The 27,856-nt window shown below is 37.5% G+C and overlaps 2 protein-coding genes across 2 annotated transcripts; one reads left to right on the plus strand and one right to left on the minus strand.

The window, feature by feature from the left end:
- The first annotated feature begins 11,706 nt into the window (after positions 1-11,706).
- LOC113310721 (protein PNS1-like) lies at positions 11,707-14,527 on the plus strand. Its single transcript, XM_026559479.1, has 5 exons — positions 11,707-11,975; positions 12,074-12,445; positions 12,528-13,445; positions 13,535-13,771; positions 14,045-14,527. The coding sequence occupies exons 1-5, from the start codon at positions 11,952-11,954 to the stop codon at positions 14,219-14,221; spliced, it is 1,728 nt and encodes a 575-aa protein (XP_026415264.1). The 5' UTR covers positions 11,707-11,951; the 3' UTR covers positions 14,222-14,527.
- A 10,440-nt stretch (positions 14,528-24,967) lies between these two features.
- Positions 24,968-25,938, minus strand: LOC113314218 (N-terminal acetyltransferase A complex catalytic subunit NAA10-like). Its single transcript, XM_026562995.1, has one exon. It carries the CDS (start codon positions 25,823-25,825, stop codon positions 25,223-25,225), a length of 603 nt encoding a protein of 200 aa, XP_026418780.1. The 5' UTR covers positions 25,826-25,938; the 3' UTR covers positions 24,968-25,222.
- Between the last annotated feature and the right edge of the window lie 1,918 nt (positions 25,939-27,856).

A 27,856-nucleotide genomic window follows, 5' to 3' on the forward strand; every position in this document is an offset into this window, starting at 1 on the left:
CATTTTATTTCTTAGTTTCCACTTGTATATGTTTGTTTCTACTATACCCATATATATACATACATGATTTATGTATACCCAAGTGCAAATAAGTTGTCGTGTTACTACACGAATCCAAAGGGGTAGAGTTAAGTCATTACACAACACTTATCAGCACGAATAGCTCGATGCCGCCAATTGATAAACCAGTGTTCGACGATGTTTGTGCCAAGCTGCCGGGAAGATACCCACAAAGGTAGTAACACTATTAATGGAGGCAAGTTGTTCTACAAGTATTGCAAACTTGTACGAATATTTTTGGGTAAGTGCGGGAAGGTGAGAACCGCGACCCCGTAAACTTTAATAATTTTCCGCTATATTATTTTTGTTATGGTACTTGCGGTTTTAATACCGGCAAAGCGAGAAATTGTTGTATCCCTAGAGGATAACATAAATTTAATTTCTCTTGCTCTAAATAATCTCCAGAGATTTTGAAACAATTCCACCAGAAGCTGGAATCTCGTCTAGCATAGTATGGATGCAAAAGGGCACGGTCTGCTAGCCGTTTGGTCCCAGAAGTGACCCATTATAAAGTGCTAGCCGGTTTCTATCAGCGGTCCCTGAAGTGACCTGTGACTGATATTGAGGAATTTTCCTATAAAGCATGTATCCATTTGCACACTTGTAAATTAATATTTCGTCGACCCTGAAGGTGACGAAAATGGAGATTTGTTATTTCCTTTAAGTACCATATATATGTTTATGTTTCCTTTTGCTTTTAAGTTCTGTTTATTTTATTTCCTTGTTTTGTAAATAATGGATTCTCGAAGTAATCCCTGAGACGTTGTCGACTCCAGAAGCAGTCCAACGTGTAATATGTGGTTTATGTGGTAATCCATAATATGTGGTTAAGTGGTCCATGGATTTCAGGAATAAGCCATAAAATTTTGGGTTCCCGAAGTAGCCCATGGTTACCAAATGTTTTTGTTGATTACTTTACTATTTTTCTCCCGTCTATCTTTACTAAAGGATATGGATTCCAGAAGTAATCTATCCAGTAAAGATACGTATGATGGGGATATGTGTCTCAAAGACAGCGGAACAACAAACACAATTTTTCGAACCATTTTATAACCTTGTAGAGGTTTCTGGAAATGTGAAAAATATCATTTCAGGTTCGAATAGTATGATAGACATCTGCAGAAGAGCGTGTATCATTTTATATGGTGGTGTAGTATTTGCCTTATATTCTATCAGGTTCCAGAAGAATATGTTGAGTTTTAGAAATATTTGGTATTACCACCTTGAAATAATAAATGAGCATTTTTATGGAGTATTTTGTTACTTCATTTGTTTTTGTGCTAGAAGCACGTTAAGAGAAGTTTTAGGCTCTTTCTTTTATGGGTGTGCCATATGAAAATTCTATTAGTAGAATCTCACAGTGTCATTAGCCAGAAGTTTAATGACCTCGATTTTTCATGCCTAGGCATGGTCCGTATGGACACCAAAGTTCTACCAAGATGAGTAGACAATTAAAAATGCTCATGTACATCCTTTACAGAACCTGAAGCTTCTATTACATGAGGATGTAAATTGTGTTGTTTGGTCCCAGAGACAATTAATTATTAAATTGCATTAACATTAAAATTATGGTAACCCATTACTGAATCACCAACATTAACTCCTAGAAAGGATTCAAGGTGGAAATTGCAGGACTTATTCACCCTGCAATATGGACAATTATTTCAATAATTTAATGTATTGATAGACACATCTACTAGATGGTCTCTTGTTATATTAACACGTAATGTTAGATTTTGCCGAACTGTTTGTGCAAATCTTGTGGTTGCGTATCCATTTTTGGACTTTCCACTTAAGTCCATTTATCTTGGTGGTAAATTGATAGGCTTTGATGATTTGCCTTCAGTTGGTGTTATATCGAGCATATAGTTAGCACATGTGCGCACTCGACATGATCTAGTTGAGTTCTTTATTTAAAGCATCTTTAGTTTATTGCTCGACCAACTATTTACCATCAATTATATCTTGGGAAGCAACCTTACAACTTACGTATTTGTTCCATAACGTCACCTAGCTATATATGTTGGTTTCGATTCAGAAGACATTTAAAACCATGTGCTGGTAATGTCTTATTGAAGATGAGACTGTATTCCCGCCGTTAGGGGGAGGAAGTAAGCCGTTACAAGGAACGGCGTGAAATGGCTCATCTTTTGTCGAGCCTGCAGTTGTTTTTGGGACACTTATTGTGTGGTTTAATTAACACCCAAAATCTATCATGAGAAGAATTTTCTTTGAAAATCAGGCAATTATGGAACCAGAAGTTTCCAGAAATGAGATAGTATTGTTTCCGCCATGATCAGGAAAACTAAAATGCCACCAGAAGTTGGCATGACAACCCGCCACCAGAAGTTCGGCAAGAGTAGGGTTGATAACCTTTAAGGTTCTCCCACTTTAGTCAGGGGGAGAAACATCACCATAAAAGGATGGTGAAAATTATGATAACCTAAAAGGTTTTCCCTCCCTAACCAGGGGAGAAAGACTGCCACCTGAAGACGGCAAGTATTATGTCGAAAAATTTAAGGACTTTCCCTTGAAGTCATGGAGATGACATGCACCACCTAAAGGTTGCAGTAAGCAATGTCGACATTTAAATAGGTTATCCGATTAAGTTTTTATCCTGATCAAAGAAAGTTCGGCTGCCTCTAGAATTGGCGTGAAACATCTCATTTGTTTTCTCACACCAAGATATTGGATGTAATTGAGGTGTTGGAGATTACTCATGATTAAAACAAATAACTGCAGTAGCTCTGGGACAGTATTGTTGGTCACTTGCTTGAGGATGCAGACACGGGAAGTTGTCTCAGCAGGTTAAATCATGCATCTCGCAATGACCAAGTCGTGTGTTAAAACACGCTTGAGGCCTGAATAACTGCCTCATATATGCCTCTTAAAATAAAGTCCAATCACTTTTCTAATATGTAGTGCTCTCAAAGAGAGACTACAGATAGTGCTCGTGGACACTATCAAGATATGATCCACATTCTCTAAGTTTGAAACTCCTTATTGAAAATGAGAAGATGATAATGCTCCTGAAGTGGCGCTGGTACCAATCTGTGAAACGTTTATTGAATGTGCATGCACTAGAGAATGTGTTAAATTGTATATGATTGTCGATTACTGTTTACAATAGTGGTTGTGTACCCCTCTGCAGAGGAACATCGACATTGTGATTGGTAGGCATATACTTGTTCCCATCAAACTAAGGTAGAAGATAGAATCTCTCGAAAAAGCGCAAAAGTTCGGATCCGACTCACACAAAATTGTGAGGCCTGAAAATTACAGGTTGGTGTTTGAGATTAAGCGCAAAGAGAATAGTATTATCGTTTTAAGCGCGATACAGGGTTTCCTGCTGAACCCCAGGATTGGTTCTGTAAAACTAAAGGTATTCTCCTAATATGGATGCAATTTAGCGTGGTAGTCCCTGAAGGACTCACATTGCATATTGTTAGTGATTGTAATTAATCCCTGAAGGATTCAAGGTTCTGACAGGCAGCCTGACTGCTTTGGAATTACGTCAGGCTTGAAAATAAGTCATTATCATCACATAGGAGAAATTCATGAACAATCCTTGTGTGAATTTTATGTTCTTTGGTATAGGTTTAATATCCAGATGAATTGATGATATCTTTCGGGTTTCTTGAAAAGCCCTTCACAGCGCTAAAATCCACGCTTGAACTAAATTTTGAGATCTCACTGAAATTGAAATATTTGCTCGACCTGAGTTCGAGGACATGCTAGCATAACAAAACTTGTCTACCGAGAGTATCTAGTTTTGATACTCATCGTGCTTCTAAATTAGCAGCGTTAATTTGGATCCCGTAGAGTGGAAAAGTGATCCATCTGTTATGTACGTAAAATAATACTTTATGGTCCAGAAGTACCATATACGAATATAACGCATGCATTATCTGTTATGTTCTAACTTTTGTTTTGCAGTTTACCTTTTAGAGGCTGAAATGAATGATTCTACGGTATTTCTGAGTTTACAAAAAGGCCTTTCATTGTTATGCCTGAAGTTAAAACGGGAAAATAAATTGGTTGTGAAATGTGTGAAATGTACGGAGGATATAATGCGAGGTGTACAATGGCGATTGTCACCCGGCGCAAGACATGCAGTCAATCCTCCATAAATGCAAATGGTAAAGAAGTTTTGTGAAGGCTATATAATATTTCCACCACCAACCGCTTTAAGAATTCATGCTTCAGGGGAAGTAAACTCGTAGAATCATTGGTGGACTTGAACGCGTTGTACTCTTTTTCCTTCGCCAAGGTTTTGTCCCGATGGGTTTTCCTTGTCAAGGTTTTAACGAGGCAGCATATGGTGTCCAGCACTGTCATTGGGCGACGTCCGTTGTACTCTTTTCCTTTGGTCTGGTTTTGTCCCACGGTTTTCCAGACGAGGTTTTTAACGAGGCAACATGCTCTTCGACGTCGGCATTATATGAATTTTGGTGGTCAGGTTTTGTCCCAAGTGGTTTTCGACGCAGGCGTGTAGGTTTTGTCCCAAGTGGTTTTTCAACTCAATTTAACGGAGGAAGGAATTTCCTTGGTCTAGGTTTGCCCAAGTGTTTTTCCTAGTGCAGGAGTCCAGGTTTTTCCCAAGTGGTTTTCCTGACGCAGTTTTTCCAATGAAAATATTTTGTGGCGGCGACCACCCTCACTCTAAGCTCAGGTTTTGTCCTAAATGGTTTTCCTGATGCAACTTTGACAGAGGAAGCATTTCATGACAGTGACTAATCTCATTTCAAGTTCAGGTTTTCCTAAATGGTTTTCCTGACACGATTTTGACGACGGGAGGAAATGTGTGACTACCATCATCACTTTGAAGCTACCAATACTGAAACAAGTTTTGGCTACTGAATTTTTCTGGCAAGATTTTGATGAAATGACATTTCAAAACGGTGGTCATTCAAGGGGAGTGTTATATAATGTGGGTCCCAAGGAATTTTAGATGGATGACCATCATTGAGAGTGTCGTGTTATAGTCTTATTGGTGACTGACCACCGTTTGACTTTGGTCAAAATTGGAATTAGGATAAATTTTAAATTTGGCGTTTTTATTTAGAGATAAGCTTGAGATCTCTTTTATGTTCATGTACTGCCATATGGGCAGATTCTCGAAATCTCCATCTACCGCCTTATGTTTGGTTAGAACTATAAATAGCCGAAGCTAGCTCTTTGTACGAACACATGAAATTAATAAGATATCCTTCTCACCCTCTCTTCTCTCATTTCTCTATTTCATTTTATTTCTTAGTTTCCACTTGTATATGTTTGTTTCTACTATACCCATATATATACATACATGATTTATGTATACCCAAGTGCAAATAAGTTGTCGTGTTACTACACGAATCCAAAGGGGTAGAGTTAAGTCATTACACAACAAGGGACTTATTATTACTGTGTTTTTTTTTTGGCTGAATTTGTGGGGAAACTTGCTCACTTTCCCAAATAGTCCAAGTCAAGCAGTACACCATTTACAAAGAAAATGGGTAAATTTTCTTTATGAATAATGGTGGGGGCGTTTTTTTTCCTGGCGTTTTTAGGGGCCACTCAAAAGGATTTAGGGGCCAACAATAAAACAAAAAAGGTTACCCAAAGGAAAAATATAGCCAGTCCTTATCTCGCGTAATTCGTAATGACGAAATTACCCTTATATATTCGGAGGATATGATAACATTGTTACCCTCCGAATGCAATCGGAGGCCAAAATATTTGTCAGACGTCCGATTATACGAGGTGCAGTATTTCTTGGTTCGTGTTTTGGATTCAGCGTTAATCGGGAGTTAAATATATTACAAAACCTACCGATTATAAGTTACCGCAAATTCAAATTTTGAAAGCTACCATAATCGGTAGATATGCTAAATCCAATACCTACCGATTTTTGGTTTCTCCACATTCAACTTTCGTCAAATTAGCCGTTGGAGTTTTTGGGAAAAACAAAAAGAGCGTTGGACCCTAAACCTATATAAAGAAACTCATATCTATCACCCCAATTGCACCAAACTCTTTCCTCTCTTCAGTTTTAATTTTCATAACAAAAAACATGGATATTGCTTTTGCCGAAGAAGAAGATTGTGCTATTTATAGAGCGTGGGTTGTGGTAACTACTCATGATCGTGTTCACAAGCTCCACAAATCGGAATCCGAAGAGCAGATATGGAACCGTATCTTAATGGTATTTGAGGCCTTAGATGGTAATCGAATTCGAAGATCATCCAATGACATTAAGATGAGAAAGAATGCGCTAGATAAGGAGATTGACAAACTTGAAGATGAGGAACGGTTTGTTAGGAACGCTTTTCCTTGGTGGACGTATGAAAAACGAGTAAGTATCTCGGTAACTCCAATTCACATTAACAAAAGTTAGTACTAACTTGTTACTCATTCGTAATTTCAGAGAAATCTTGCGGATCGCCGGTATGTGGACCTCTACGGGAAACGATTTGAACATGAAGGATGCTACAAAATCAAGAGGGACAATTTCTATGGTCACTGGAAGTTATGATCTGTTTTAATACTTTTATGGTCAATTAGGAGTATGGATTTAGGTGCTTTTGACGAAATTGTAAGGTTAAGGCCGTTTGAACTTTATGTAATGGATGTAATCGGAGTATTATTAATATAAAAACTAGCCGATTATACGAAATCGGTAGATTATTTTGTTAAACAACCTACCGAGTGTAATATTCGGTTATTTTATGAGTCAACTTTCTTTCCGATTATGGTGTTGTTTGGTTCCAGGAAACAGTTTTTTTTGAACTTGTAATATTCGGAGGATAATGTTTTTGTAAAGTTCTGAATGTACGATGGCCCAAAAATCAGAATTTGGAAAAACTTATACTTTTCAAATTTTGTCTTTGAAATAATCGGACGTTAAATTAGTTACCAAAACTTCAGAATATGGGATGTCTAACCTTCAATATGGGCCCTTGGAACCACCTGGAGCCATGGCGTGGTTTGTTTTGAACTTGTGATATTCGGAGGATAGGTTTTTTATAAAGTTCCGAATGTACGATGGCCCAAAAATCAGAATTTGGAAAAACTTATACTTTTCAAATTTTGTCTTTGAAATAATCGGACGTTAAATTAGTTACCAAAACTTCCGAATATGGGATGTCTAACCTTCAATATTGGCCCTTGGAACCACCTGGAGCCATGGCGTGGTTTGTTTTGAACTTGTGATATTCGGAGGATAGGTTTTTTATAAAGTTCCGAATGTACGATGGCCCAAAAATCAGAATTTGGAAAAACTTATACTTTTCAAATTTTGTCTTTGAAATAATCGGAAGTTAAATTAGTTACCAAAACTTCCGAATATACCACACAAATCATTGTCATTTGAACTTGTCTAACTTAGTTACCCAAACAAATTTCCGAATGTACAACAAAAATCATTGTCATTTATCTGCTCTTCTTTACTTTACGACCGTGACTACCTCCCAGTCCTGCACGACCACGGGTTTGAGCACCTTCAGTTTGAGCACCTTCAGTTGGAGCAGCTTCAGCGCTCGATGAAGCTCGAGTTCTTTTACCCGTCTTTGATACTGCCACCTTGGGCTGATGCCTCTTCGTGACTTTCTCCCCAAACTGGGCAGCATAATCTTCGTTATCCATATTATCAACTAGATCTCTAGCCTCTTTGATCTTCTCAGCTGGCATGGGATCTCCGCTCTTCAAGCATGCAGTTAACATTTTGGAAACACGCTTGAACCTATTCACCTGTTTTTTATACGTAATGACATAACATCAAACGGTAATTACCTAAGATTTATAGGAATAATATAAAATGAACAAAAATATAAGAACACGCACCAGTCTATCATAACCAGCTGGTTTGTCTTTGATGATACAATTATAACTTGAACCCGCCGCAGTAGTGTTGGATTTGATTTCACGGATAACCAAAGGATGTGATACCTTGTTATACCAACTCATATAGTCTGGAGAATTTTCATCACCTCGGATGGTTCGTCTACCAGTGTCGATAATGAAGTCATTCCTCTTATCCCAGTTATCAAGAACAGTAGGTGGGCCTGTGTGAACAATCGTGAGATTGTCACCACTAGAAGAACACAACTCCAACTCCAATTTGTAGTAATCCCCCATTTTCTCCAGAGGTTGATGTTGTATATACCCGTGTTGTCGCATCACCCTAGAGGGGTTATACATCACATATCCTGTGGGGTGCCACAATGGTCCAAAATAAAGGGACAAGTCCGACCGAACATTTATATGCCCACTGACTCGATCTTTTGTATGGATCAAAGCATACGTCTGAGGCCTTCAATTGGTCCAAAATCTCCCTCATGCGAATCAACTGCTGCTCCTTTGTCCTAGAACGGTTGTCTTCAAATATATACTTTGTTCCTCTAGGAGTACCTTTGCACCACCCCGGGTTCTCTCCGGCCAACTTCAGGATAGGGAAGTGGTCATAGATCCATGCCTATATACATAAGAAACCAAGTTTTAGTAAATAGATTGTGTATATTCGGTAGTAATTTCCAAACATAATTTCCGATTATATATAATCGGAAACAAAACTGAGTAGATATCCACCGAATACACAACATTCGAAAATATATGGATCATTTCCTACCGAATATGCGTCATTTGGAGTTCAGTAACCTATAGCTTTTCTGGCCTGTATATTCGGTTCTAATATCAAAAGAATATTTCCGATTGTATATAATCGGAAAACAATTAAGTACCTAGCCACCGAATAACCAACATTCGGAAAATAAGATGGATCAATTCCTACCGAATATGCGTCATTTGGAGTTCAGTAACCTATAGCTTTTCTGGCCTGTATATTCGGTTCTAATATCAAAAGAATATTTCCGATTGTATATAATCGGAAAACAAAGTAAGTACTTAACCACCGAATAACCAACATTCGGGAAAAGAGATGGATAATTCCTACCGAATATGCGTCATTTGGAGTTATGGATATGCATCATATGTATTGTCTACTGAATAACTATAGAGTGAGTTATAGAGTTAAAGAAAAAACCTGCAATAGAGCCACATTCCCGGCAACTTGGCAGGTTCCTAGCCTCGAAGCCTTTCTCAACTCTTCCATCAAGAATGCTAGGCATGCCGTGCCCCAAGAATAGTCACCGACTTCATGGAGAGGATCCAAAAGTTGTATAAGGTTGGCGTCGATCCGGTTGCCAGAAGTATTGGGGAATATGACACATCCCAATACACAAAGGAGATATGCGGTGGCAGCGTGGTTCACTTGCTCATCAGTTAACGTTCCATTCTTTTCCTTCTCCAAGGTGCCTCGAAACATATTCATCAAAGCTGTAATGTTGATCTGTCTTGTTCTGTAACTTGCATGCCTCCTAAACTCTGTTGTTGTTGTCTCTTCATCCCAACCTAAGCACTTGTTAGTTAGAGAATAAAGTTGTGCCCAACTTAACTGCTTTGTGTAGTTAAACTTCACAGCTGTGCCTTGGTCGGGAAGGTTAAGAATCTGCACAACATCATCCGGGGTGATCGTCATCTCCCCAAACGGCATATGGAAAGTATCGGTCTCAGGATACATTCTCTCCACGAACGCCGATATGGCCACACGATCATGTTCCAACAATGAATTCTCGGCGGCATTAGCTAACCCCGAGTTGGCAACAATTGTCTTGAACCTTTCACATTCACCGGATAAAGGCCACGCAAGCATTTTTGTTGGTGCGGCGGTAGGTTTGAGTAGACGGACCGCATCTTGATGATCCTATTAATACAAGTATTACGATATAACACATAGACAATACATTAATAAAAAATAGTAATTTTATTACCTCGGTTTCATATATTTCTCTGGCCCATGAGTCTTTGTATCCAAATAACAATTTTCCTCCATCCGCTGGTAGTCCAAGGATTGTGCCTGCTGGAATACCCTTCTTCTTCAAGTGCTGAGGGACAAGATGTGATGCTTTCTTAGCAATATCCTTCCTTACAACATCTTTTCCTTTTTTGGCTTTTTGGGTACCACTTGGTTGTCCTTCTTCTTCTACTCTTGCCACTGGATCAACTGGTTCAACACTTGGTCCTGCACTTTGTTGAGCGTCTTGTTCAACACTTGGTCGCACCCCTTGTTCACTGCCTTGTTGTTCAACAGTTGGTTGCACTCCTTGTTGACTGCTTTGTTCTTGTTCGCTTTGTTGAGCACCTGAATTATCTTTGGCACTCCTTTCCCTCCTAGCACTAGCTGTCACTTTCTTCCTCCCTTCTCGACTTTGTCTAAACAACAAAGAAAGGAACAATATTTACAAACTATACAATCGGAAGACAAAGTATGGAAATATAACCCGAATGTACACATTCGGACGTAAGAAGACACATATTGTTTCCGAATACAAAACAATCGGAAGCTAACTAAACATATTTGCAACCGAATATACATCAATTGGAGTTCAGAAGCTGTAAATTTTTCATCCTACACAATCGGAAGAAAAAGTGCACCTCTATAACCCGAATGTACAAATTCGGAAGTAAGAAGACACATATTTTTTTCGAATGAAAAACAATCGGAATATAACTAAACACGTTTAAAACCAAATATTCATCAACTGGAGTTCAGAAACTCTAAATTTTATCCTACACAATCGGAGGTATAAAACATTATATTGTCTTCCGAATAAATACTGGCCCCAAAATGGGATTTTTCCTATATCATAAATTTTGAGATTTTTTCAATATATACATTCGGTAGTGAGTGTTCTTCCGAATACTTTGTGTCCACTTAAATATATTCGGTAGCCAAAAAATTCATTAAACTACCGATTATTAGCAGTTTGTATCCAGGAAGATATGGCCACCAATATTCGGCAGATAATCATCAAATCTTTCTCCCGAATACTGTCGATGTTCTTGAAAAATGAAGAACACGACTACATTCGGAAGTAAATGAGCATGCATATCGTCCGAATCTGGATAAATAACCGAAAACCCTAGAAATTTTTTTTCTCGATTCGACGAATTAAAGCGAAATAAACCCCAAAAATGATAGATTCTTACCTAATTGGGGCCATTTGAAGTTGACGAAGTGTTTGAGTCTCGGAATCGCCACCACCGACTACATTGTCGGGTACTTGTTCTTCGCGTTCTTCGCGTTCTTCTTCATTTGCAGCAAGAATTTCTTTATTTCTTGCTAAAATTCCAATGTTTGGATCGATACCCCGAGCAACATTTTTGGTTCTAGGTCTGTGGGTTTCATTTCTCTTATCCATTGTTTTATAATCGAATCGACGATGTTTTGATTTTACGATTCGCGGCGATGTTTCGGTTGAACGAGGAATTTTTTTTTTCTTTCACAATCGGAAGATAATATGAAACTGGAAGAAGAAGAGTTGAAATGAGTAGAATTGTTTTTGATTTGGTTTTTATACAGTTTTACTAGAAGGGCATTTATGTAACTTCAATATCATATAGGGTACCCCTTAACTAGAGTATTTGACTGAGTATAAATTGATGGCCCCTAAATCCTTTGGGATGGCCCCTAAAAACGACAGGTTTTTTTTTCAGTAAAATTCTGTTCTCTTCTTCTCTCTCTCAAATTATTTCACAAAAATGGAATCAACAGACAAAAAACATAAACTAAAACTGTGGGGTTTGTCTGGGTAGAAATTTTGATGATGTAACCTAATAAAAAAAAATGATGCAAAACTGAGTTATATAGAGACTGGATTTTTATTAAAAATTAAAAATTGAATATTTTTGTCTGTGATAAATAAAGACTGGATTTTTATTTATTTTCTTCTTATTATAAGTTTCAACCACACCCAGAGAATCCAAAGGTTTATTATAAAGCCAACCAGCAAGGTAGAAGAAGAAAGCCGCCATTGAAGAAGTTCGTTATCAAACATTCTTGACTATTTGATTAAATGGGTGTCCTCAGTTCAGATACTGTAAGAGCTTACTTTTCTTGCATTACCTTACTGAGCTTTGTTACCATCATATTTCGATATCTTATTTGTCTTGATTATTGTTGAATTTGTGTGATTAGGTTGTGATGAACAAAGAAGAAACTCGAAGGGATTTAGAAGAAGGTAATAATCAAGTAGAAAAGAACAGAAAAAATGAAAAAGAAGATATGAATCATATAGATATAGAAACAGATGATGATGAAGAAGAAGAAGAAGAAATGAAGAAATTTTATGAAGCAAAATTAAAAGATAAATCTTTAGATAAGAATAACAATAATAATGAATTTAAGGTTAATATGTTACAAACTTTAAATCCTACAAATCCATTGAGGATTGTAATTCAAGGTGCTTCTCAAGTACCTATTCCACCTCCTTCAACTGATCATCGCCATCAGATGCAGTCTCGTCATGTCCCACAACCTCATCCTCATCCAAATACTCCACCACAACAAGTAAGATATCAAGTTTCATGTTAATTTTGGTTTTGTTTAATCTAATTTTTGTGGGTATTGATTGGTTTGTTGAATGAAACAGAACCAAGTTTTGGAGATACCAACATTGAATTCAACGACATATACAAACAGGATTTCGTTGTTCATATTCTTAGTGCATATGGTTGCAGTAATCGGATTACAAGGCTATCTTGGGTACATAGCAATTGAAGGAATTATAAAACCAGGAGAGATTCAAAGAAAAGAGACAAAGATTTTGAAATATTGGTTACCACAAGTTGAAGGTGCAGCAATTTTAAGTATAATTCTTGCATTTACTTGGCAAAAAGCTATGAGAACTTGGCCATCATTAACACTGAAGCTCATACTTTGGTGTAGTTTTTTTACTTCACTTGCAGCTGGAATTCTTCTTCTTGTTTTTCAAAAGCCTTCAACAGATGGTGTTGGTGTTGCACTGATTGCATTTGCAATCGGCAATGGTCTTTATGCATGTTGGGTTAGTCAAAGAATTAGATTCACAGCTCAAGTTCTTGAGAAGTCGCTCGAACCTGTTTGTAAATTCAGGGATTTAAATCAACCAACTTATTGGATGCTTGGACTTGGATTCATCTACATTACTCTTTGGGTTTTCGCAATCATCGGAGCTTTGAATTTTTACTTTCCGCCGTTGGTTATAATTGGATTAGTACTTAGTTTAGCTTGGACAGCTGAAGTATTACGGAACGTTGCGAATATAACAGTTAGCCGAGTGATTGCATTGTATTATCTTAGAGGGATGCAATGTGGTACTGGATTTTGTTTTCAAAGAGCATTGTCTACAAACCTTGGAAGTGCTTGTTTAGGGTCACTGTTTGTCCCGGCAATTGAAGCTCTTCGGATTATTGCAAGAGGTTTGAACTTATTAGAAGGTGAAGATGAATTCATGTTCTCTTGTGCTCATTGTTGCCTTCGAGTTATGGATTCCATTTTTCGGTACGGCAACAGTTGGGCTTTTGTTCAGGTATAATTCACAACAGAAATTAAAACCAATCTAGTTCATTCCTTCATCAATTAACTGTTAATGAATTTCAATGTTTTTGTTTGTTATAGATTGCTGCATATGGTAAGGGCTTTGTGAGGGCATCACAAGATACATGGGCATTGTTTGAGAGAATAGATAACATGGAACAAGTGGTGGATGCTGACATCACAAGTTCGGTTTGCTTCTTAACTGGTGTATGTAGTGGATCCATTTGTGTCATCGTTACTGCTTCTTGGACTTTCACTGTTCACAAGGATTATACAGCCACCGTCTCACTCCTTGCTTTCTTCCTTGGATACCTCTTGGTTAGTAACAAAAACCTCATAACTATTCATTTTATGATTTTCCCGGATGAAAATCTGACACTGAGCACTAAAAACGTGCCCGTGACCGTTGAGGATTCTCATACGGTACAATCCATAATCTTTAGCTGTGAGTTTTTAGTGCAGAGTAATATAACAGACAGGTGCTTAGTACCCAACAAGAAAGTGGTTAGTCAGCAATTGGAGCAGATAATACTATCCTATGGATTCAGTATTAAGTTTGATTAATTAATAAGTGTTGTTTGTTGTTTGCAGACTCGAATTGGGATGGCATTACCCCATGCTTGTGTGAGCTGTTATTATGTATGTTACGCAGAGAACCCTCGGGGCACGCTGTTCGGCGACACAATTCCTAAACGTTTAGATCTAATCAAAAACGACCGTGATATTGTTGTACCTACTCCTCGAGTTCCTCGACGATTCAGAGATTAAACTAAAGAAAAATAGAATTTAGATTAATATTGATCCCATCTATTCATTCAAAACAATGTACAAAGAAGTATTTGAAGCCGTCTTTCTATCTATCTAACCTTAGCTCATTGAATATTAGAGATCCTAGGCAAGGTCACATTTCTCTCGGGTTAGACCCATTTAACCATTTTGTAATTGGGTTGATCCGGATGATTCTGATACCAGCATTTCTTCAATTATGGATGTACTATGAGCCTATCATGGCCAATAATATTTAGTGAGATAGTTGGTGAAGGTGACAATTCAATAAATTATTAGATTTCCTCATGATCCTCTCAGATTACAATTGCTGGTGGCCCCTAATCGCTGGTGGCCCTCTTCTATTGGCTGACAAGATTCCACTAAGCATACAAATCTACTTGTCTTGTTCGTCTTGTTAACGTGTATAAACATTTTTGTATTCCTCTACTTTTTTTCATCATTAGTGGAAATTTCAGTTTTAAGTTATGTTTTAACTCGTTAAGAAACCTGGTATTTTTAGGGGCGACCCAAAAGGAATTAGGGGCAACACTAAAAGACAAAAAGGTCACCCAAGCGTATTTCTAAGCTACCCCTTATCTCTGATTTTTCGAAATGGCAAATATGTCCTCATATAATCGGGAGCCTACACCATAATCGGTAGGTTAGAGGTGAATCGGTAGGTTGAATTGAAACTATACCTACCGATTATAGTGTAGATACTTTGGCTAATAATCCCTTGTATAATCGGTAGGTTATCCAAATTATAAGACTACCGATTATAAGGAGCCCCATATTCAACCTTGGCCAAAATTTCATAGGTTCTGAGGGGTGTAGAGCCAACCATAACCACTTGGTTTAAGTTGTGGATGTAGCCATAATCGGAAACTAAATAGGTTACAAAACCTACCGATTATAAGTTGCCCCAAAATGAATTTTTTCTAAAATCCTTCACGTAATGAATTTTGAAACCTGTTATAATCGGAAGTTTGTACAGCTTAACAACCTACCGATTACAAGGAGTCCCATATCGAACCCTTGCCATAATTCATAGGTTTTGAGTGTACACAACCAGCCACAACCACTTGGTTCGTGTTTTGGATGCAGCGGTAATCGAAATTTTAATATGTTCCACAACCTTTCGATTATAAGTTGCCCCAAAATGAGTTTTTTCAAAAATCCTTCATGTAATGAATTTTGAAATCTAGCCTAATCGGTAGGATATATTACTTCTTACCGTTCGATTATACGAAGCCCCAAGTCCAACCTTTGCCAAAATCCATAGGTTTAGAGGGTACAGAGCCAGACATAACCATGTGGCTCGTGAATTTTGAAATCTGCTATAATCGGTAGGATATACAACTTATAAAGTTCCCGATTATACAAATAATCGGAAGTGTAATCCTGTAATCGGTAGTATGGGGTCTATATATTAGTGTTTGGAAATTGTTTTTGGGTCATTGTGAGATATCTTCCGATTGAGTGAGAGAAGAAGAAGAAAAAAAGAAGAAGAAGGGGTATATGTCGTCAACTTCCGATTGTTTCCAACTTCCATAAACATGGATGGGTACGAAGAAGAACGTGAAGTTGTTGAAGTTCAAGGTTCACTACCGTTTAGAGATGATGATTTGGGGTATATGTTGAATGATCAAAACTTTAATGGAGATGAAACCCTAGACGACGACGCTTTCATGGAAGAATATGGAGAATCACCCGAGATCGAAGCTAACGATGCATCAAACGTACAGGTATGTCTTTATCAAACTCTAATACCCAAGTTATCCATGTTATATGCGTTTGTGTCTGTTTTTGAACGTGAAAATTCGATTTCTGCATGCATTGAATGCCATGAACGACATATATTCGGTAGTTAATTTAGTACCATATCTACCGATTATTGGAAATCGGATATATGTTGATGTAATAATCTGCCGAATATGGAAAAAATCCCCAAATTGAAAGCTTCAATTTCTCACAATCGGAAGTTTTATACATCCACAAACGTCCGATTGTAAAACTTTGCCCCAAATACGAAATTCTCCAAAAATAAAATATTTGTGATTCTTGATATTTCATAATCGGTTGTTTATGAATTACTTTTACCTCCGATTATTGAAGTTTTCTTTACAGGAAAATTGTTCATTTGTCTATTTCGTTGATCGGTAGCTTATGGTCGTAATAGGCTACCGATTAATCTATAATCGGTCAGCCTGTGTCCTAATGGTACCCGATTAATCTATAATCGGGTGTGTCGTCTCTAAACTATCTTCCGATTATTAATCAAAAACTTGTTTTTATGGTGCGTAGGCGATTGTAGCGGTTAATGACGATTATTATTTGAGGCCGGATACTTCCCTACGCTATGCAAACGATTTGGTATGGTCATGAATCATCTTCTATTTTTCCAATCATGTATGTTACATGGTTATGCTTATTATTTTTGTTTTGTTATATGCGCATTTAGATATTTGGAAGTAAGAAGGAGGCAAAGGTATGGCTTGTGAACAAGGCAAAAGAGGATATGTGTGTGGTAGTTCAGAACCCTTGTGTGAAGGACGTTAGGTTTGAAATGGTGTGTGAGCGAAGTGGGAAGAAAAAGAGTCACGAGGGAAAGAATAATAAGTATGTAAGGAAGACGCAGAGGAAGAAGTACCGAACTCATACAAAGAAGATTGGATGCCCATTTAAGATTGTCTTCTATAAGCCCTATGGTAAGGAAAGTAAAGAGTGGAAAATGTCTAAAGTTTCTAATGGTTGTCACAACCACGATGATCCGGATACTCTTATTAGACATGTAATGGTTGCGAAGTTAAAACCACATGAAATGGAGACGGTGAGGTCTATGCGTATCCAAAAGGCGAGTGCGATCTTAAGTAAAATAAAGGCGGACGACCCCGACAACTTGTCTTCTTTGTCTACAATTAAGTCAGTCCTAGCTACGATCAAAAGGACGGAATGGGATGGTAGAACGGTCATGCAACAATCGCAGTGGTTAGCTGAGTTACACGACTACACGTTGAGAACGGAAGAAAAGGATGCTAAAGTGGTACATATTTTCTTAGCACATCCCGAAATGATAAAATTAACTCAGTGTTTTCATCAAATTTTGTTGATAGATGCCACATACAAGACAAACAAATATAACATGCCGTTGTTGAACATTGCTTGTCACACTTCAGACAAAAACACGTTTACCATTGCATGGGGTTTAATGGATCATGAGAACAACGTGAGTTTCATTTGGATGTTGGAGACGTTGAGGTCCATTTATAATGGCGATAATTTTCCAAGGGTTATTATAACGGATAAGGATCAAGCCTTAATGCATGCAATAGCGGTAGTGTTTCCTGAAGCCCGAAATTTTCAATGTACGTGGCACATTCGATGCAACATCAAACACAATTTTCATCTCCATTTCCAAGCTAAAAAACCAAGGAAGGGTACCAAGAGGTCGAAGGAAGAGGACGAGCGCATTAGTAAATTAACCGTGGTACAAAGAGAGGAAGAGAAGAGGTTATTTGATGAAAAATGGAAGGAGGATGAAAAGATTTGGAGAGCGTTCATGAAAGCATGAGACAAGATCGTTTGGTCAATAACCGAGGAAATATACAAACGTAACTTGAAGAAGTTTTAGGATGAATATGGCACGGACTACCCAAAGGCCGTTGAGTATTGTGAAACACAATGGTTACCGATTAAGGAGAGGTTTGTGTATGCATGGACATACGAATATCGTAACTTCAAGAACGAGGCGACGAGCATTGCGGAGGGATCTCATGGCCGATTAAAGAAAATACTTCTAGGTAATCAAAATGGAGTTGTGTCGATCCAAGAAGCAATCCATGAATTCACCAATCGTGATCTCGTAAAGATTAAGGATTCTATGCAATTTAGTGTGCATAAATTTCCTACGGAACATGAAAAGGAAAGATTGGTTCTAAGGGGCATCGTTCATAAAGTTTCAAAATGGGCAATAAATCACATGATGGAACAATTGAAGTTATATAAGGCTTATGATGACGAGAATACGGTTTGTGTTTGCAAGGATATGATAGGTATTGGTCTCCCATGTCGTCATAAAATGGGTAGGTAAGTCGATGTGATTGACATCAATGATATTCATCCATTTTGGAAGCAATTAACTTTCACTCCAAGCACCCCCGTAGTTGATGGTCCGTCGTTCATGGAGTCGGAATTGTGTGAAAGAATAGCCGAGCGTTATGGTACATAAAATGGCGCCAAGAAGCAAATATTGATGCATGATTTGGAGCAAGCTCTTCACCCTCGTTTAAGAGAGGTTGATGAATCTATCAAGCAAAAGAGTGCGGGTAGGCCAATCACCTAAGTGTCGAGGACCATTGAAAGAAAAGAATTGAAGGAGTATTTGTCTAGTAAAAGAATATTGTGTAGGCATGAGCGTTCGGAAGCCGAATTTGAAGATGAGCCGGTACCAAAGAAAATAGGTCGTCCAAGAAAAGATCAAAATGGACCGACCGTCCGATAAGTGAGGCCAAAGCTCTCTATCGATCCTTCTCAAGTAAGTCAAGCCGAGACGGTGGAAGAAGTTGTGTTGGTGGAGACCCAAACTAGCTCTGTAGTTATTGATCAAATGAGCGACTCGCAACAAACACAATCAACGGAAATCGTGACTATAAGAGAGAAGTATGGTACTCTTCGTTGTCCTAGGGATTTTAATGGAATACCAACACGATCAAGGTATACGATTATAGAAGAGTATATGGAACAACTCCCTCCACTCATTGTTCCATTTGTTTTGTCCACCGACGAGGTTGATGGGGATGGCAATTGTGGGTTTCACGTCGCTACGGAACAAATTGGTTACTTTGGAGAGGCGGTGAACGAAGATGTCACCCAATGGCAAGATTTAAGAACTAAGATGGCGGTACAACTAATCAAGGACAAGGATTTATATATTGGGATGATGAAGGAAGGAGATATACACGACAAAGAACTACAATTCAAAGACTTAGTTGCGCATGTAAAGTGACGAAAGGGATTGAAGACAATCGGATCCAAGTATTGGATGACAATGCCTAAATGTGGATATCTCTTAGCGGACACTTTGAATTGCGTGGTACATTTCTTTGTTCCTCCTAAGTATGGACACTCTTTTACGTTTGCACCTACAAGGACGGTTTGAGATGAATCGGTTAAAAACAGAAGAATTGTTATGGCATTTGTGAATGAGATGCATTTTATCGGTTTAAGAGTAAAGAGAGAGTGCCCATTACCTCCATTGGGTGGCTGGAGTGATTACTTCCCAACGAATCAATGTAACGATTGGTTGAAACAATATGAGACCAACATTTTGGATTGGGATCGCGTCATGAAGGACAACTTTCCGGAAGGCCTACTCGAATTGGTTCCGTCAGATGATGAAGATGAATGATCGTTACTTTTGAAAGATGTGTTTTTTGGAACTTTTTGGAAACTTCTGTGAAGTATAAACCTATAATAGGTAGGTATATTATTAATATATCAACCGATTATACAAGCTTTTGTAAACAGAAACAATCAATGTTATAATCGGTTATCATATTTTCTAATGCTACTTCCGATTGTAAGTCTGACAAAAAAACTGAAATTTTTTCCCAGAATCGGTAGATTACATATTAAATAAACATCCGATTGTCAACAAACTCTGACAAAAAAGAGTGAGATTTTTCCCAGAATCGGTAGACAACATATGAAATAAACTTCCGGTTTCCTGTAATCAGTAGACTACATAACTTAATAACCTCCGATTGTAACCATCGATCAATCTTCACACTGTTGCCACAGACTTCAGGAATTCATAACTCCCATCATAAGTGAATTCTTCACCCTTTTCCACTAAGTACTGTCTTTTTGCGAGTGTCTCCTACATAAACAAACACAAAATTATGTCAACTTCGTTTTAGTAAGAAAGATTAGACACCCGGTGTTATTTAAAAAAAGTATGCAAATACTTAAAAATTGTTGGATCGACAAGCTTAAGTTGCTAGTGTTAAACATCCTCTTTTGTATCGTTATGTAATCATTTACCCCTTTTTGGACAAGTCGGAAACGACCATGGACTTGTTGGAGTGATCTTTGCTTTGGATTTCCATACTTTCGCACAAATTGGCTATATACCCTCGCCCAAAAGACTTCGGGTGTTAACCTTCCTGTTATGACATCTTCACGTCTTGTGTTCATGATACCATGTTTTAACAATGACCAAATCTTCAGTTGCGTCAAACATTGCCATGCTTGTAAGTTAAGATATAGAATGAATTCACAAGAGTAGACGATGGAAAATGTATTTGTAGAATACACGATGCTATATATGTGTTGTTTGGTGCAAAAATAAGAAGAGTTTACTCTCCTTATATAGATGAGAGTCCCAACGTCTCTATTTTTTGAAAATATGGTCGTTGATGCGTACTTTTACAAGACTGTATTGAAATTACGTACAATTATTCCATAAAATCGGTAAGAAATGGTTGAACCAAAGCAACCGATTATGCGTAATCGGTAGACATTGATAGTCATATACTACCGATTATAGGTTGTTTTGTCAACAGAGTTCTCAGTCTCATTAGAGTGGTATAATCGGTAGGCATTGATAGTTATATACTACCGATTGTGTGTGGTTTTCGAGGCACAACTAGATTCTTTTGAAAGAAATAGCCGTTGGAGTATAATCGGTAGGTATATAAAGAATTAAAACTTCTGATTTTCATAAATATTTTGAAATTCACAATATCACCTACATATCATCATAATTTTACATTGAACTTCCACAATTCTATTACAAGGTATTGTGATTAGCGTCGTGGACGTGTTGGACGAGTCCTAAACGGATTAAATCTTTCCATCGCCCTAAGGATTCTAAAATGAGCTTCATAACGGAAGCTTGATCTTTTCCATCTCCGCCATTCCCCTAGAGATCGTTCTTTAATCTCATCATTGGTTTCACCCCTCAATCGATATTGATTCACAAGATAAGTTAAATGGACGAATTCTTCGACGTGTCCGTTTATTGAACCAATTTGGCAGAAAAGATCAGCGGAGTAGCGGTTGTTTGGGTTACCGGTGTCGGCGCAGAATTTTTCGTGAATTCTCCCCAAATAACTCAGACTCATTATGCCGCCTTGCCTACGTTCTTCTCCTCGTCTCGGATAGAATTGAACATAGCACCTACATAAAGATAAATCTTCCGATTGTGTAAGGGCATTAACGTATTCTCCGCGTTTTTGGACATCCCTTAACGTTGTGTATGGGTTGGGAATAAAAAAATCGCCCCTAATTCTTTTGGGGTCACCCCTAAAAATGTCAGGTTAAGAAATCTAGCCAGAATTGATTTGTAAGTATTAGTAGAATGCTTAATAGAATATCATAACATAAACATAAATTATTGATTCCAAGTCAGTGTCAGTTAATACAATACTCTAGTATTCCGGTTACAAGTCCAGAGAATGCAGACAAAGCAGTAAATGGAAGGGTCCTGCAATCCACCAGCCCCGGTCTAATAGATACACACTTGTCGGAACAACTTTCAGCATATTCCGAACACAAATGTCTGCAGGTGAATGTTTTAAATGACCAGCAAAAACCACAACAACTGCGTTAAAGATTCAGATGATTTCAGGATTAGCTTTAGAATTTTAATACCAAAACACCGTCAGAGGTAAGCTTATACTTTCTGACTTCATCCAATTCCAAATATGGCTAATTTGGTGAGCAAAAAGAAAGTATGGGTATAGTCCTAGTTTAGTTTCAACCTACAAAGACTTCCATTTTTTAGATACTGACATGTTTTTGAAAAGAGAAGAATGCTATTTTCGTTTTTTAAAGCAAAAAAAAGTGGAGTACTGGAATACTTGTAAAGCAAGAACTGAGAAGAAAAGTACCGATATTCATCTTTTAAGCGATTCTAGATTTCAACCTTTCGAAGAAAAAAAAAGGGTAGGAAAAGGGGAATTATAACAAGTTTAACAGGTTTCATCCCAACAACTTTAACCGCTAAGAAGTGTCATAACAAAAATGCTCATGAAAAATGCTACTCGTATTTTTTTCACTCACGATTTGTGATTTCATTGTTTTTTTAGACATCAACACTTGTAAGTTTACGGCTTTCCCGTCTAAACAAACAAAAAACAGAAATTGCAAAAAAAAAACAAAAAGAAAAGAAAAAATTAGTTCCAACTTAACAACAAAGAGGAAGATCAACTGTGAACAAGTTTCCCCTGTCATCTAACGGAAGAAACTGCAAGACTCTATTGTGTAACCACCACCTAAAAACAAAAAGACACCAAAACAGATTGCTTTATATTTCACACACTTCCACAATCCACTTCACCAAAACAGACAGCATAGTATTAATTTTGAAGCTAAAAATTGCATAATAAAATCATCATACAAATCTCGAATTAGATACACCCATCCTGATAATTTCCTTTACCAAATATAGATTGCAGAATAGCCCACAATTTCGTAACCTTTAGCCTTGAGTCCTTGACGTACAATACAGAAACCCAGAGTTACAATTTCAAGAAAGCCCAGGTGCAATGAAAAAGCTACTTAGCACCAGTCAAGAAATCCACGTACAGCCTGACCAGAGGTCCAAAACAACTACTTAGAAAAGCTACCCTTAAGTTTATTAGTAAGAAATCCCATAAGCTTATTGTCCCTAAAAATTACACTCAAAGGTCGAAGGTGGCCATCATATTTACTATATACTGTATGATTATATCAGTAATCACTCAAAGAACTATTGAAATGCTCTTTGGATAGTAATGTAACAGTTATATCTTTCTCAAAACACCGACATCAAAAATTCAATACACAAACAGAGTCACGAGAAGAAACAAACAGACTGTCATGTCAACCTTTAAAATAATTTACTGGGCCTAGGTACAACGAAAGTGTGATGAATGAGCAACATAGGCATATCAAACATGATAAATGCAACCTTCAAAAAAAATTATTTCATATTGTTGCTTTATTGTCTTCGTCCTGCTTGTCCTTAGGTACTTGTTCAAATTGATTGAGTATATGGATTGTTTGCCTAGACTTTATTTTCACGTGCTCTAGCTAGCAGTTTAAGGGTTAAGTATGACCTACTTAGACTGGTGCAACATACTCATTCATCATACAATGGCTGATAGCTAGCTACAAGAACAAACAACCTTCCAGCATGTCTTTCAAAAATAAAAATGCTCCTTCTTTACGACCAAAGTCTAGCAAATAACGAGCTAATTGTAACTAAAGGAGAAATAAACACAACTCTTTCTCCGTGGAACCACCCTCTCCTAGGTAAAGATAATAAGATTATCTTTCTATAGTTTTCTTTATTTTTGAGATTACTGTAAGTAATTAGCTATTTCCCATCACTCCATTGCGAGTGTAAATTGTTTACCCATGTCTACTCCACGTTGGAGGTTTTATAAATTGCTGGTGTGGAATCAGCTTTGAAATGACAGAAAACCACCAAACACTCCTGACTCTACCAGTAAGAAGGGAAGTATGTGCATCCTCTATTCAGTAAGGTTCCAGAGAGTGTCATCTAAAGCATGAAAGCCAGGATTTATGTCTAGAGGTTGAACACTTGGTTGTAATCTCATAGATGTATTCAACAACAGTGAATTCACATCTGCAATATTCAACAACAGAGATAACAATTCGTAGGAAGCCTAGGATAATATCGGAGTTTTTCTCTGCAGAGTATTCACAGCAGTTCCAAAAATCCAGAGCAACTTTTTTGCATTGTTTATATACAACTGCGGTCTGCACCTGGCTATCCTACAACCTTCATGAGCTCCTGTAACTCATGAGATGTTGTAAAATTGTGGTACCCAATTAAGATTGTCATACACCAAACTAGCAAAGACAACTCCTTGCCACACAGTTTATATCTATAAGGTACACAAGGCTTGAGTAACAAGTTGTGATTTTGCCCGGACAAACCATCGCAAAGAAGAATAACTATAGAGACGAATAGGCCATCCATGTAACAGCAAAAGATCGGTAAGAGTGCTTTGCCAAACTTCCTAGGGAACACAGTTTGGCCAACAAGAAACAAAGGATCAAGGCTTAGCCTAGAACAGCTAATCAGGACAGATAAATGTGTTCTCAGAAAGACACTTGTATAAAACGTCAGCTAAGGGACTAGAGCATTGAACAGCCCAAAGAAATCCTAGTTGCCACCCCCATCAGTACTGATTTTATAAACCTGTCATGTTACACCCTGATTACTACTCTCAGGTGCTTGAATTTCCTTAAATTGGTGTTTAAATGTCGGGTCCAACTGTTTACTAGGTTGATTTATTAGGGATGAATTACTGGCATTGCAGGATATCCACATCAAACCCTCAATTCATCAACACTAGAGCTTTTGTAGTTTTATGCTAACTTCCTGAAAACTCTTTCAACCACAACATAGCTTGATTAAGAATCTGAGCATCTCCACCCATCTTAAAAGTCACCTACCATCATTACAATGCAGTAAAAAGAACATCACAAAACAACAAAGTCGGCACTAAAACCTCTGCCACTAAACCTACTACCAGCCAAATCTTGAACATCAGTTAACAATCAATAAAAGAAAAAATCATCATCTTAAACATTTTATGGCAACCAACATCAGAACATCATACCCCGAGTATTTATTGTTTTGGCACCTAAACTCCATATATATAGCCACATCTCAGTTGAAACATGTAAATTAACATCCTCTAATAACGAGAAAAATTGACCAGCCAGAGCTCTACTTGAACCTCAAAAATATATTGAATCTAAGATGAGAGGTACAATTCAAGGTTTATAAATGAGCATGTCAAAACCGAAACATGTTTATCCTCATACATTCATAATCAAGTAAATAAATAAAAGACATTCTTCTAGCACATAATTCATCCATAAAACTACCGCACGCATTTAGAAACAGAAATACAGAGTCACAAACATACCCAAACAAACCCCTTTAACTCCCATCAATTTTTTTTTACCTCAGTATAACTTTCACTCAGCAGGAGCAGCAGCAATTGCTTTAGTCTCTCCCCCCTTTGCAGGTTTCGCTTCACTCGAGCAACATCCACCTCCATGATGATGGTGATGGTGACCATGTCCATGTCCATGCCCATGTCCACGGTGATGAAGTTGCTTTCCTTTAAGTTGCTTCCTCATATCATAAGCATCTTCACCATCAGCATAATACTTAGCTTCAATATCATGAATCTGATACCCTAATGTTTCAGTATAAAGATTGAAAGCAGCACGATTACTCCTACGAACATGAAGTGAAACATATTCAGAACCAAATACTTGTTCCATAGCATTTTGAGCAGCAGTCATGAGTTTTGTAGCAAGCCCTAATTTGCGATGAGTACGAAGAACAGCTAATGATGTAATATGACCATGACATTCAGTACTTTCTTCTTCCATCTTAGCAAGGACATAACCAACGATACGACCACCGTAATCTTCTGCAACATAGAGAAGTTGAGGCCATGAAAGGATATGATAAAAATAATACTTCATCTGGTAATTTTCTGGTAAACAAAGCAAGTTACAAGCTTGCATCGCTAGTAAATCATCGATCGTTGCTTGCCGGATGCAAACCATGATTGAATCGAACTGGTTTAGATGCCCAAACTTAGGGTTTCGGTTTTATGCGAGAGTGAAAGCGTCGAATTGGGGGTTTTGATTTTTATATAGTGGTTTTTTTGTGTGGAGATAAAAGTAAGACACTCCTCGCCCTGTTTATACTAGGGCGACCTCTTTTTGTTTTGGGGCACTAGAATTTTCCGCATCTCTTTTTCGAGATTTTGAGCCTCTTACTCTCGTATTTTTATGGGAAGATTTATTTTTTAAGAAAAAAAAAACCTTTTAAAATGGTTGGATTATAATCTCAAAATCATTCTCACAATCTTAGAATTGTTGGTACCAAAGTAATCGAAAACGTTCCTCGGTCCTACTCGATGGGGTACCTTGTAGCGAGGAGCAATGAGCTCGGACTTGGAAATCGCCAATACTCGGCCTCATACTCGGAACCAATATATTAGATATTTATATATAATACTCATAAGTCGTGACTTATACCTATTACTCGGTCGATTTATATATAATACTCAGTCTCCTCGTCCAATTACTCGACGAGTACTCGGCTCCTCGGTGGATTACTCGGTCTCCTCGGTCGATTAATCGGTTGTTACTCGGAATGACCTTGGACTCGGAAATCGCCTCGCTCATTTACCTTGTAGCGAGTACTCGCCGATTACTCGGCCTAGGAGAGCAATTTCAACTACTTTGGTTGGTACTCTTGTTGGTAATTTGTCACTTTTCTTCACAAATTACTATTTCTTAGTACCTTTGAATTGTAATTTGATCTTTTATCTTGATGTATTTGGAATCCATCTATTTGATCTTTCCCTGATCCACTTCTATGTGAAAGCAATGTAGTCAATATCGGCCGATATATCGGCGAAATTTTGATATCACTCTTGGAGCGATACAAGAAGTACTATATATGCGAAACGATATCTGCCCGATAATATCGACCGATATGTGCCGATACGAATTCCCGATATTCCAGTATTGGGATATCTTAGTCGTTTTAGGTAAGAATAAGGGTAAGGGAATGGATAAATCCCTAAAACTCGATCCGAAATCTAGTTCTTCAGCCGCAAAACTGAAGTGAAAGGAAAAGAGATCATATTCTTCAGAAATTTAGTTTAACATATCATGTTCTTCTTCTCAATCTCATAACTGAGGATCTCAATCTAGGGAAGGAACTATTGTTTATTGATCTTCTACATCTCTAAATATCATAGATTATTGGCTAACAACAGGTTGGGGTCTTGAATATTTTGATAATTACTTCCTTTGTTTGCTTTGATTATGATTTTTTTTTGTGATTAATGGTTGATTTTTTGTACGGGTAACAGGCAGGAAGTTTGTAGGTTTAGGTTTAGCAACACAGGTTTAAGCTTACTGAAAAAACACATAGGTTTAGCAACATAAATAGTCTTAGGTTTTTAATGAGATTTCAGTTGTGTATTAAGCTTTGGTTCGGGGTAGGTTCATGATTTTGAATGAATATTGAAATCGTGTTTTCATTTATGCTTATGTAAATAATTATACTCGTTAATTTTGAGGTATTAGTTTTCAATTGTTAAATTTTCTTATGGTTAAACTCTCGGTAGGAAAGGCCATCTTGTTCCGTACCATCTGGTTGATATTGATTGCATAGGACATTTTTTGTGTGATTAAAAATGTGCGAATAAAATGTTCACTGTAAAAATTATAGTATTAAAATTGAACCGATATTGCATCGATATTTGAACGATAATATCCCCAATATTTGAAATTATAAAGTTATAATTTCACTGTAAAAATTATAGTATTAAATTGAACCGATATTGCACCGATATTTGAACGATAATATCCCCGATATAAAGTTATACCAGTGTATCTGTCTCGGCCGAGATAAACCGATATCCGATATTAACTACATTGTGTGAAAGTACTATATGGCTCCGTAAGTTTTCTTATGTTTGTAGATGGTGGATTTTCGACAAAGGCTAAAATCGTAAACTCATAATTATACAAAGCTCTGATTCATCAATCAGACGTGAGTATCGAGACACGACTCTC

Source organism: Papaver somniferum, chromosome 9 (assembly GCF_003573695.1).
Source record: "Papaver somniferum cultivar HN1 chromosome 9, ASM357369v1, whole genome shotgun sequence".
NCBI lineage: Eukaryota > Viridiplantae > Streptophyta > Magnoliopsida > Ranunculales > Papaveraceae > Papaver > Papaver somniferum.

Coding starts and splice junctions, on each gene's coding strand:
- LOC113310721 (XM_026559479.1), top strand. CDS start 11,952: ATGGGTGTCCTCAGTTCAGATACT. Junction 12,446..12,527: donor CAAATACTCCACCACAACAA/GTAAGATATCAA, acceptor TGAATGAAACAG/AACCAAGTTTTGGAGATACC. Junction 13,772..14,044: donor TCTTCCTTGGATACCTCTTG/GTTAGTAACAAA, acceptor TGTTGTTTGCAG/ACTCGAATTGGGATGGCATT.
- LOC113314218 (XM_026562995.1), bottom strand. CDS start 25,825: ATGGTTTGCATCCGGCAAGCAACGATCGATGATTTACTAGCGATGCAA.